The 11836-nt window shown below is 53.7% G+C and overlaps 1 protein-coding gene across 1 annotated transcript in view; it reads right to left on the bottom strand.

Moving 5' to 3' along the window:
• The window catches only part of SMARCA2 (SWI/SNF related, matrix associated, actin dependent regulator of chromatin, subfamily a, member 2), a 147792-nt gene that overhangs the window by 120265 nt on the left and 15691 nt on the right, over positions 1–11836 (bottom strand). Inside the window, exons 3-4 of the mRNA XM_004714451.2 lie at positions 8774–9130; positions 732–987 (exon numbers count right to left, since the gene is read on the bottom strand). Of these exons, the coding sequence (XP_004714508.1) occupies positions 732–987; positions 8774–9130 (613 nt within the window). The remainder of the gene's footprint in view (positions 1–731; positions 988–8773; positions 9131–11836) is intronic.

The raw sequence follows: 11836 nt of genomic DNA, 5'->3' as shown, positions 1-11836 counted from the left end.
GGCGGCACCACCGTGCAGCTCACTGTTGGCCGCAGCACAGCCGGAGCAGACAGGAAGTGTGAGGTCTCTTTTAATCAGAGAGCCCGCTCCGCTGCCAGGACAAGCTGCCGCCTGCTGCTCGCTCTGCCCTGACGGAGTCTGGCTGACTCACAATTAGACATTCTTGATACTGTAGGATTCACAGTTTGTCTGGCTATGCTGGTTTGTGATGACAACTACTACCGTACCGTATACAGGTAATACATTTCCTGTTTTTTTGTTCAACAATAAATGTGTACCGTATTCTTCTTCATGGAAAAATAAGACATCCCCTGAAAATAAGACCTAGGGCATCTTTGGGAGAAAAAAATGAATAAAAGACACTGTCTTATTTTCAGGGAAACAGGGTAGTTGTTTAGGGGTTGGTGCGAGGTCATTTTATCTTCACAACCACTGTATGGTCAAGCCAGCCCAACACGGTTAGCCTGCCCATGCTGGGACAGGATGCTGCCCACACTTCCCGCCATTCAGTTCTGAAAGACCAGGCTGTCAGAAGCAGACTGCTAGGACTTCCCTCCTCGTCTTCGCCTGGAAGCTCTGCTGGCACCTGGCAGACTGGGGCAAGGGGCCCACAGGTTACTCAGCCTCCTAGCCACACACAAGTCCCCACGGCTGTCGGTGGCTGTGCATGAGGCACCCTGGTTGGGATTGAACCATTGTTGCTGCAGGTCACCCCCCAACGAGCACGTCACCTGTACTCTCGCTCCTGCAGGATCTCCACGGGGTCCAGGCCCTGCGGCTTCTGGATGGGGCTGATGCGGCTCTGCTTCGGCTGCAGCTGCAGGACGGGCGACGGCTGTCCCGGGGCTGCCTGTGGCGCAGAGGGTCCCGGCACTGCGGCCGCGGGGGGCTGCGCAGGGGTGGGGGGCGCGGGCGAGGGCCGGCCACTGGGTGTGGGTGCAGGAAGCTTCTGTGCAACACTGGGCCCACTCATCTCGGGCCCTGGGCCTGTGGACAGAGCAACACAGTCAACTGTGTGTGTGTGTGTGTGTGTGTGTGTATACAAGGGGGACACCAACTGCCCTACACATGCTAGTAGGGTGGTGGTAAAGGGAGAAGGGTAATGGGGAAGGAAGAACGGTGGGGAGGCGAGGACAGGAACACGGAGTAACAAGAGAAAAAAAGGAAAGAATAAAGACAAATGGGGAAGGGATCCCAGAATGGTTGGAGACAGGGAGGCAAAAGTGGATCAGGGCGACAAAGACAAAGGGGAGAAACAGGAAGAAGAGGAGTCATCGGGAAAAGGAGGGTGTGCTAGTATGGGTGGACCAGAGAACCAAATCCACTGACATGCAGGTATGCTATGGTGACCAGATTTAAAGCAGAACACCATTGACCGGAGGGCAGCGGGGGGTGGGGGCGGTGGGGGGGTGGGTTCTTGATTGAAAATTTGGTCTATATGGACCCAATAGACCGTTCCCTAGCTTGTCGTGCATTCTTTCCAAAAATCGGGACTGTTCCGCCAAAAGCAGGACGTCTGGTCACCTTAAGGTACGTGCTAGAGAGAGCTTTATATAACAGAGCCATTATGTATTAAAAAAAACCCAGCCCAATCCAGATCCAGTCCATAAGTCTGATATTAGCCCAGCTGTCTGATACCAGTCTATAAATTCTTCAGATTCACACAACACATGCAACGACACCAAATGCAGGGAGATCACAGGCCAGTGGGTGGAAAGCCCCATGGATCCAGTGGCAGTGGAAGCATCCTATGCTGGTGCGGGTCTCCATGTGGCTCCTCCAGCTCCAGGGCTCTGGTTCCATTAGCGTAGCTCCGTGTGGCTTGTCAAGAGGAATGTCTTGCAGGGAGGGTGGGCATGTCCCCCTGCCTCTATGTCCCCCCAGCGAGCTCTTTATCTCCTTAGCGCCGCCTCCAAATGAGGTCATCAAGCTGCGCCCTGATTGACGGGCTAAACTCTACCCCTTCGATCTTACTAATCTCAAATTGACAGCAGATGACGTCACTCGCACATAGAGAAATGGTGAGAACAAAGAACAAGGACACGGAAATGTAAGAAAAGGCAGGGAAGATCGTGGGGGGCGGACGGGCCGCAGAAAGACTGGAGGAAAAAGGAAGCAAAGAGGGGAAGGGACTGGAGGGGAAAATAGGGGACCAGCACAAGGGAAGAATACAGAACAGTGCGGACGAACCCGGCAGGAGAAGGGGAGACAATGAGGGGAAGAGGGAGCGCAGCAAGAAGAGAAAGACATAGATCAAAGAAAGAAAAGGTGGGGCGGGGTGGGGAGAAAGGAAGCGGCAAGACAGAGGAGGGAGACAACTGGGGTGATAGACAAAGATTCTGGCCTTGGTACCCCCAGAGGAGTGGCACTCACCAAAGAGCACTGGAACAAACAGGGCCCAAACCTGGCTCTGAAGCAGTACATGATACAGAACAGGCTGTCAGCTTTCAGTGCGGCTCCGCCGTGGGGTTTTCTTAGGAAGGATTATCAGTGGATTCTGAGTCCAAAAGACCCAGGAGTCACTTAACGGTCCCCTGGGATTCAGGTGTGGCCCTAAAGGTGTGGTACAAACCTCAGGGCACTCCCTCCCTTTCAAGCAGGCCTGGTCTTGGCCAGCAAGTCGATCTCGAGTCACAGTGACCCCTACAGGACAAGCATAGAAGTGCCCCCGTGGGTTTCCAAGGCTGCAAATGCACAGGACTAGAAAGCCTTGTCTTTCTTGAGAAGATCAGCTGTCTGAGGGGTTCAAACCGCTGACCTCACAGTCAGCCCGTGGGTAACTCACCAGGGCTACAAACTCAGCGGCAGGGGCTGCCTGTCCATGGTGCCCTGAACCATCAACACACACCCTCTTCTGAAATCTGACTTAGGGTTCAGGCTTAATCAGTAAATCTTGGGGACTTGATTGTTTTTCTTTCTTCTTTTTTTTAAAACTATATATTGGGATATAGGAATCCTGGTGGCATAGTGGTTATGCACTGGGCTACGATCCGAAAGGTCAGCACTTCGAAACCAGCAGCAGCTCCAAGGGAGAAAGACCGGGCTTTCTACGCCCATAAACAGTTACCGTCTAGGAAACTCACAGGGGCAGTTCTACCCCATCTTACAGGGTCACTATGAGTCAGCATCCACTTGATGGCAGTGAGTGAATTTTGAGTATTAGAAGATATTTCTGCAAACATTCAGTGTAGCTCGGGAAAGCGTCTAGCATTTTTCTTATGCAGTAAAAGCCCATGCAACCACCGGACCTGTTGAGACACATTTAATTTAAAATGGCTGTCCAGGTGAAACCTTGGGAGTTGAGCTAAGATGTGAGGCATGGACCAAACACAAGTGCCCCGTGGCCCCTCCTCGGCAAAGTGTTCACTTGCTATAGCATTATTAATAAGCTGGGCGAGGCGGCCAGACGGGCGGGGGAGTAGCTAAGAATAACCGCATTTCAGCAAGCAGATGTTGGAGCCACTGCCAGGCATCCTGCACAGCCTGTGCTCTGCCCTTCCTGAGAAAGAGGTGCCAGTTGACAGAGGCGGACACACAGCCTGTGCGCTGCAGCACGGCTTCATAATGCACCGCTCACAGGTGCACAGTAGGAAGATTCGGAGACACCCTTTCCGTTTGCTACGAGCACCGCTTACAGATGGGCTGAAGTGACTGGGTGCAGGGGCTCAGCTAGGAAAGGAAAACAGGACACTGGCCCAGGAGGAAGGCAAAGAAGGAGAACCAACCGCCGAGGGATCCAGAGACTGCATGTGTGAGTGTGTGTGTGAGTGTGTGTGTGTGTGTGAATGCGTGCATGTGCTGAGTGTGCATGTGTGAGTATGGGGGTATATATGTGAGTGTGTGAATTGTGGATGTGTGTGAGTACATATATGTGTGAAAGTGTGTGTATGTGTGTGTGAGTATGTCTATATTTGTATGTGTGCTATGGGCAGGGTATATTATTACTATTCTTTCCCCCACCCCCACCCTTTGAAGGTAGGCCTTCCCAAAGATGGAGAGCCGGATATGATTCCGTCTTCTTTTTAACAGTTTTATGGACATAGAACTCATGCGATATACCATTCAATGGTTTAAATGTATTCAAAGGAGTTGTTCCGTCATCACCACAATCAATTTTAGAACATTTTATTCATTCCTGTGCCCGTTATTATTACCCCTCTGCCAGCCTCTCCTGCATCCCCCTAAGGAATGATAAATCAGGTGACTGTCTCTATACATTTACGCATCCTGGATTTCACATAAGGAACGTCACACCAAAACAAAACCAACCGACCGACCATGACAGTACAATCAAACACAGGAAAACCTCAATCCAAGAATAAGCAGAAGAGAATAGAAACTAGAACAAATTTAAAATGGATCCAAGGGGAAAACAAATGATAGTATGTTCTATTTTAACCCCACTATAGCTGCAGAAATCTACGTTCTGATGGTCCCTCCTTGTCTGGGGGCAAACTATTCACATGCTGGTCAGTGGTTCAGGGAAACCCCAGGGAGGCTCACTCGACATGTGGGCTCTGAAAACTGATGTCATCCAGAGCCTTCAGCAAACCTGGTGCTCAGAATTTAAGTTCTCATACAACTCCTTCCTCTGATCTTGGATTCTGCTATTCACAATCCTTGGATCACTGGTGTGCTCCCTCTGCATGGATTTGGCTGACACCTCGCTTAGATGGCTGCTTGTTTTAAGACAAGCCCTTTACGGGCCCAGGGGCTATTCTTTCTGATAGCCAGGCACCATCTGATTTCCTCACCACTTTGATACAGAACCTGTATCTTCAGTGTTCACTTCATGAGGGAAAGGATTGAGAGATGATGTCTTCTGGAGGATTATCTGTGACCCTGGTTCTAGAGGTGGATGAAAGGACTCCCTGGGGGTGGACTAGGAATGCATTTCTTTCTGGTTCCTGTTGGCATAGCAGGTGGCAGAGCCCTGGTGGCACCAGGATGAAGTGCGTGGGGGCTGAGCTTGGACCCAGCAGCTGCTCCTCAGAAGACAGAGGTGGAAGTCTGCTTCTGCAACACTGTCCAGTCCTACGGGGCACCTCTACCTTGCCCTCTTGGGTCACAATCTTAGGATAGATACAACAGGTGGGTTTGCCCCACCGACCCAAGCATCTTTCCCTTGCCCCCCAGGGGGGATATCCCAGACCCCTCTGAGTTGTAATTCATCAGGGCTCAGCCGCAACGCTCACCCATCCCTTTTCTTTTCCTCTCGTTCGATTTTTGTGTTTCAGGGGGAAGCAACGTTGAAAAGCTGGAGTTGGAAGACAGAGCGTTGTTTCATTTGGTTTGTCTGTTTCTTGGCGGTGGGGCTGGGGTGGGGGTGAAGCCGACAGTAGAAAATAAAGCGTTCTTGCTCGGGCTTCCCAGGGCTTTGGCCGTTAGCAATATCGTTTTGGTGTGCTACTGTTTTTCCCAACGGGGGTGGGGGGAAATGGCTTCACTCAGTGTTGAACGCACAGAGCTGATTCCACCTCAAGGTGAGCCCCATCTTTACAGTGAAGACGCCAGGCCTTTCTTCCGCAGGGCCACTGGGGGTGGCGGGGGTGTTTGGTTCCGACCCATGGGGACCCCTGCACAATGGAAGGAAACCCCGCCTGCCCCTGTGCCTCCCTCAGACGGTGCTTCTGCGGGAGCTCACTGCTGCAGCCACGGTGCCAACAATCCATCTCGGTGCCAACAATCCATCTCGTCCAGGGCTGGGGTAGTGACGTCATTTCATGTCAATGTGAAGATCTGTAAAAGTGCAGGAGTGGGTGGCATTCAACAGGTCACTGAGGTCACAGCCTGAGGGTGCCTCCTTGTGGGCGTGGCCTTCTCATAAGAAGGGTCCTGGGACCCTCCCCGCTCTCTCTGCCCTCACCTTCCTCCTGGCTGGCCCTGCTGCGTCCACCGCCCTTGGAGTCACAAGACTGTACCCACTGATCTGTGATCTTCCCGCATTCTCCGTCAGGCGGCTTCATGAGTCTGAAGAGGGACTCACGGACCAGGATCAGACTGATGGACTGGGCTGGGACACATAATTATGTCTTGATGGAAAGCTCTTTCTTACACATAGATGAGTGGCACCGGACTTGTTTCTCTAGTCCATCCAGCCTAACATGAGGGTCTCCTCCTCTTTCACCGCCGCTCCACTTTACCAAGCATGATGTCCTTCTCCTGGGTCAGCAGTCTGCAAACTGTGCATCCACAAAAACTAAGCAAAACAAAACTCACCACCACCAAGTCCATTCTGACGCACGGCGACCCTGTGGGACAGGGTAGAGCTGCCCTGTGGGCTTCGGAGACTGTCACTCTTTACAGGAGTAGAAAACTTCATTTTTCTCCTGCAGAGCGGCTGGTGGTTTGGAACTGCTGACCTTACAGTTAGCAGCCCACTGTGTAACCACAACACCACCGGAGCTCCTCTGTGCCACCCAGAGGCCTGCCACACCCCACAAAAGTCCTCACCACCCCCACCACTTGGGTCATTGCCTAGGGACACCGTTGGCCAGAGACACACCTTCGCAATCAGTAAGTGATACACTAAGTGCTCTCTAAGGACGCGGCCTAACGAGTGAGCTGAAGGTCTAGGGCCTGGGTGGGGAAATGAAGCCATTTCTCGGGAGGCGGGCGGAGTGTTTGTTACACTCAAGTGTCCAAAGAGCCCAGCCCTTTCCTTTGTTTCACCTCTTTTCTTTGAAGGACTTGGAAAGCTTTCTCAAAGGAACTGCTCCGCTTCCTGCCCTGGGACACGATGCTTTGGACATGTTTCCTGTGGAGCCCACTTCACTTTTAAGACCATGTTTGTGGATGTTGGTGATAAGGCGATACTCCAGTAGAACGCATGGCTTTTCGGGAAGTGACAGGGGCCCAGGTGGCATAGTGGGTTTACCCGTTGGATTACTAACCTCAGGGGCAGTAGTTTAAAACTACCAGCTGCTCCATAGAAGACATATGAGGCTTTCTATATGAACAGTTAAAGTCCGGGACACCCGTAAGGGCAGCTCTCTTGTCTGTAGTATCTGTGGTAGTTACATAATCTGTTGCCAATTTGAGACTGAAGAGTGAAGAGGTGGAGTCTAGCCTGTCAATCAGGTCGCAGCTTGGTGACCTCATTTGGAGGTGCTATGGAGATAAATAGCTCACTGGAGCCCAGACCCACTCTCTGCTGCACATTCCTGTTGACAAGCCACATGGAGCTATGCCGATGGAGTCAGAGCCCTGGAGCTGGAGGCGCCACGTGGAGACCCACACCAGAGCTGCGATGCTTCCACCGCCACTGGACCCACAAGACTTCCCACCCACTGGCCTGTGATCTTCCTGCATTCAGTGTCATTGCATATGTTGCCTGAGTCTGAAGAGAAATGTACAGACTGGTATCAGCCATATGGGTTAAGATCAGACTTAGGGACTTGATCTGGACTGGGCTGGGATGTTTTCTCAATGTATAATTGCTCTTGTATATAAAGCTCTTCCAGATACACCTATGAGTCTCCCTGGATTTGCTTCTCTAGTCCACCCGGACTAACACAGGAGCCTCTGAAGAAAAGGGCTGGTGATCTCCTTTCTAAAGATGACAGCTGACGGACACCCTGCTGAGCGGCGGTGCACTGCAACACACAAGGGGCCCCTGGCGTGCGCCTGATGCCAGCTGCTTCCCAGAGCACTCAAGGGTCCTTGTCACTGAGACCACAGCATCTACCTGAGGGAGTTCTCCGGCCCCCACTAGGGGCCCATTTCCTGACACCCCCTGCTCTCGGCGACTTCCTTCCCCTTACACCTCCACTGGCTTCTGCTTCTCTACCTCTGCCTGCAGGTAAGCCTCCCATAAGCCAACCGAAAAAATATAAACTCACTGTCCTCGAGTAGATTTCACTCACCTCCGCTCTATGGCACAGGGCAGAGCCATCCCTGTGGGTTTCTGAGGCTGTGGCTCTCTGTAGCAGCAGAAAACCCGGTCTTTCTCCCAGAGCGGCTGGTGGTTTTGAACTGCTGACCTTGTGCTTAGCGGCCCAGCATGCAACTCACCACACCACCAGGGCTCCAAAAGCCTGCCCACAGACTTTTCACCATAAAACACAGACCAGAAGAGCCGATCGCCATTGAGCGGATTCAGATTTCTATCGACCCCGTGTGGACTGCCGAGGCTGTCAATCTTTGCGGGAGCAGTCTTGTCTTCATCCATCCCATGGAGTGGCTGGTGGGCTGGAACCACTCACCTTTAGGCTAGTCGTCCAACCCTGACCTGACAGCAAGTGTTACCAGGGCCCCCACTCCCCCAAACCAAACCAAAGTCTGCTACCGAACCAATTCTGACTCAGAGCGACCCTATAGGACAGGGTGGAACTGCCCCTGTGGGGTTCTGAGACTCAAACCTTAAGGGAGTAGAAAGCGGCACCTTTTCTCCCGAGGAGCTTCTGGTGGGTTTGAACTGCTGACCTTTTGGTTAGCAATCCAACGTGTAATCAACAGAGAAGGGCTTTAGCAGGCTGGCTGGAGGAGCAGGTTTGAGGAGGGGCCTTCCTGGAAGCAGGGGCTCTTAGTCTGGGTTCTACTCAAGCCTTTGGAAGGACAACGTGGCAGTGTGGTAAGCGCGCTTTGATCCCAGGCCCTCCACTGGCACTGGTCTCAGTGGGGGTGGGCAGTGGTCTTCCCTGGTGGGGGTAGATCAAGAATCACAGCCCTTAACTGGGGGCAAGAGAGGCAGAAGAGGGAGCAGGGGTGTTCCAAAGGGGCAGGCCACGTCAGGCCTGGACAGAGCCCACGCCCTCCTGGCCCGGGAACCTACCGGATACTCGGTTGAAGCTCAGGAGGGCTGGCGGCTGGGGCTGGGGCGGAGGGGGCGGCTGCTGCTGCATGCCCGGCAGTGTCCGTTTCCCCTGGACGGCGAGCTGCAGTGTTTCAGGGAGTGGCTGGCCACGGGCCAGCATCTTGTAGGCCAAAATCTGAGCTCGAAGCTGGTGCAGCTGAACCGGGCTGAAAGGCGAGGGGCCTCTGCTGGGTTGGCTCATGGCCTGCGGGTCGCTGGAGATGAGCGGCCCTGGCTGGCTGGGCGGCATCTGGGGAGCTGGTGGCCCTCCGGTGGACATGGGACTGGACACATGCTCTGGGGCTCCCAGCGGAGACGGGTGCGGGGACATGTAACCTGGAAGAATACACAGAAGGAGGGACGTGAGACATAAAACAGGAGAGAGACCTCCTGGCTATTCTGTTTGCTTCCAGAAAGGAGGCTGGTGCCCCAGACAGGGTGGACCCCGGAGACAACGATTCATCTCCCAGCAGTCACCTGAGCCATGCTGGGCAGCGAAAGCGGTTTGCTCTCAGCCACTGACCTGAAGGTTGGGGGTTTAGACCCCCTCCCACCCCCCAACCCCTGCATAGCCTGAACCTCTGCTGGGGTCAAGATGACAGCCTGCACAGGGCCAGGCTCAGTCCCAGTCTGCATGGCACCGAGGGGTCACCTGTGGGAGGGAGGAGACCAGGCAGCCGCAGGTTTGGGATTTTTTTGTTTGTATGTTTGCTTACTTTTTAATTGTTATTTTGTTGGTTCGTGTTATCCTTTAAAAAAAACAAAAAACGTTAAGCCAAAGAGGTCAAGGTCATTTTAATTCTTGTTTTGTCAGCCACTGTCGAGGGGACCCTGACTCACAGCACCCCGCGTCATATGACAGAACAAAACAATAGGTTTCACACCGGGCATTCCTAACACTGCAGACTCTGGTTCTGGTTCACGGCATGGTGCCTGGGCTGGAGGGGGGTGGGGACTGCCTGCTGAGGCACCACAAGCAGGCTCACTTCTGTCGGTTGGGAGCCAAGGAACGAGGACCAAAAGGCGCTGGAACCAGTGACTCACTGGCCCCAGGAGGACCTGGCCCCTCCCGAGAGATCAGAGAGGCTGGACGCTGCCCCCTGACACCAACACCACCATGGATCATTCTGAGATTCTACAGAGGAAGACTGATCAAAAGGGGGGAGACGTGCGGGACAGAATTCCAGCTTCTCACGGAAACTGGACTTTCTGGGTCCACCGAGGATGGGTGAAATCCTGAAACACTGACCCCCGCCATCACGTCTGAAGAAGCGTACACCCAGTCTCCCCCGGAGATGTCTTCACAGCAGAGGGCGGTTTGGGTCAGGCGGGGGTCAGCAGACTTGGACTCTGGAGTGCTGTGCGGCCCTTGTACTCTGGAGTAAAACCTTAACTTCTCAGAGGCTGTTATTCAGGTGAGACGAGTTCATTTGTTTGTAAAAATGTATTTACGGGTATGGAATAATTTTTATCTTGTGAAGGACAGGATCGGCTTTTCCGTCTCAAAAGTTTGCCAACCCCTGGTTTAGATTAAGCAGAAAAAGAAAAAAACCAACAACATATAAATCTGTCTTGGAAGTAGGCTCATTTCAAAACGATCCCTGGGGGACCAAATTGAAAACAGTCACTGGGAGGATGAGGTAAGAAGCTAAGGGGGCAGGAGGTTGGGGGTGGGGAACAGCTCTGAGAGGGAGGGGCAAGATGGTCACTAGTCTCCTAAGTTGTATGAGAGATGGTTGAATGGGGGTCTGCCTGGCCGTGCCTATTTTTAACAACAACCCCAAACACAGTAAAACCACTGCCAGCAAGTGGATTCCCACTCACGGTGACCTGACAGGACAGGACAGGGTGGAACTGCCCCTGTGGGTTTCTGAGCTGAGCTGTACCTACTTACGGGGGCGGGCAGTCTCATGGTTCCCCTTCGGACGGGTTGGTGGGGTTAAGCCACAGACCCTGCAGTGGCTTATGCATGTGCCACCAGGGCTCCAGCCACAAAATCCATTAAAAAATAGTAGAAGCCCGGCACGTGAAAGTTATTAATGAGGGCATTCTGCACTCTTCCATCAGGCTTTATTTTAAATTCCACTTGGAGCTGCCTCCACGGGGGTACCCCCAGCTGCCATCATTGTGGAACCAGAGTCCCGGGCTTTTCCTCCTATGGACCATCACTGCTGGGCCACTTGCTCCTTAGAGGCAAGGATGGAGATGCCTGGTCCCACGGATTTGGGACGTGTTTTCAGGAGAGGCCAGTCCCAGGAGAAGGACATCCTGCTCGGTGAAGTGGAGGTGGGGAGGGCAGCGAGAAAGAGGAAGGCCCTAGACAAGATGGATGGACACAGTGGCTGCGGCCATGGGCTCACCCACAAGTACAACCGCGAGGCAGGTGCAGGGCCGGGCGATGGCCGTGTCCTCTGTACTTCAGGTCACTGTGGGGCAGAACTGACCCGAGGACACCTGACAACAAGCACCCAGCCCACCCTTTCTTGGTGCGCCCACCCGGGGGCCTGCAGGCTTCTCAAGACCTCCAGAGCAATGCCATCTGGGTGGGCTGTGAGAGAGGTGAGCAGGAAGTTTCAGAAGGACGTCTTCAGGGAGAGAAACCAGAGTGTCCGCCCACCCACGGGAACCGGGAGAGGCTGACCGATGCTGGGACTGTCTGCTCCGTCAAGGGGTCCAGCCTCAGACACCCAGGGGGCGGTTCTGTTGTGTCCGAGAGGATCACCAAGGGTCGTGAGTTTGGTTTGTGGTTTTTGTGCGTTGCTGGGGGGTGACCCAAGAAAAAGAGGAGAAGGGGGCTGCCCTGGCATTCTCAAAGGGGGCTGCAGTGAGCAAAAGCATTGCCAATCAGGTGCCCAGGCAGCGGTGAGGTCCAACCATGGGAAACAGCACCCAGCTCAGAAGGCCTTTGTTCCCATTGCTGTGAGGCTGTGCAGGCCTCGGCCGGTGGAGCTTCCCAGCTGACCCAGGCTAGGAAGAAAGGCCTGGAGAGCCACCCCGAAAGCCCTGTGGACCCCAGCAGGCAGCTGTGCCGCGCACCGGGGG

The sequence above is a fragment of the Echinops telfairi genome, unplaced genomic scaffold (genome assembly GCF_000313985.2).
Source record: "Echinops telfairi isolate 266 unplaced genomic scaffold, ASM31398v2 ScPeMD7_25;HRSCAF=90, whole genome shotgun sequence".
NCBI classification, from domain to species: domain Eukaryota; kingdom Metazoa; phylum Chordata; class Mammalia; order Afrosoricida; family Tenrecidae; genus Echinops; species Echinops telfairi.
Note: the sequence above shows the minus strand (reverse complement) of the source record. Positions and strands in the feature narration are given on the sequence as shown.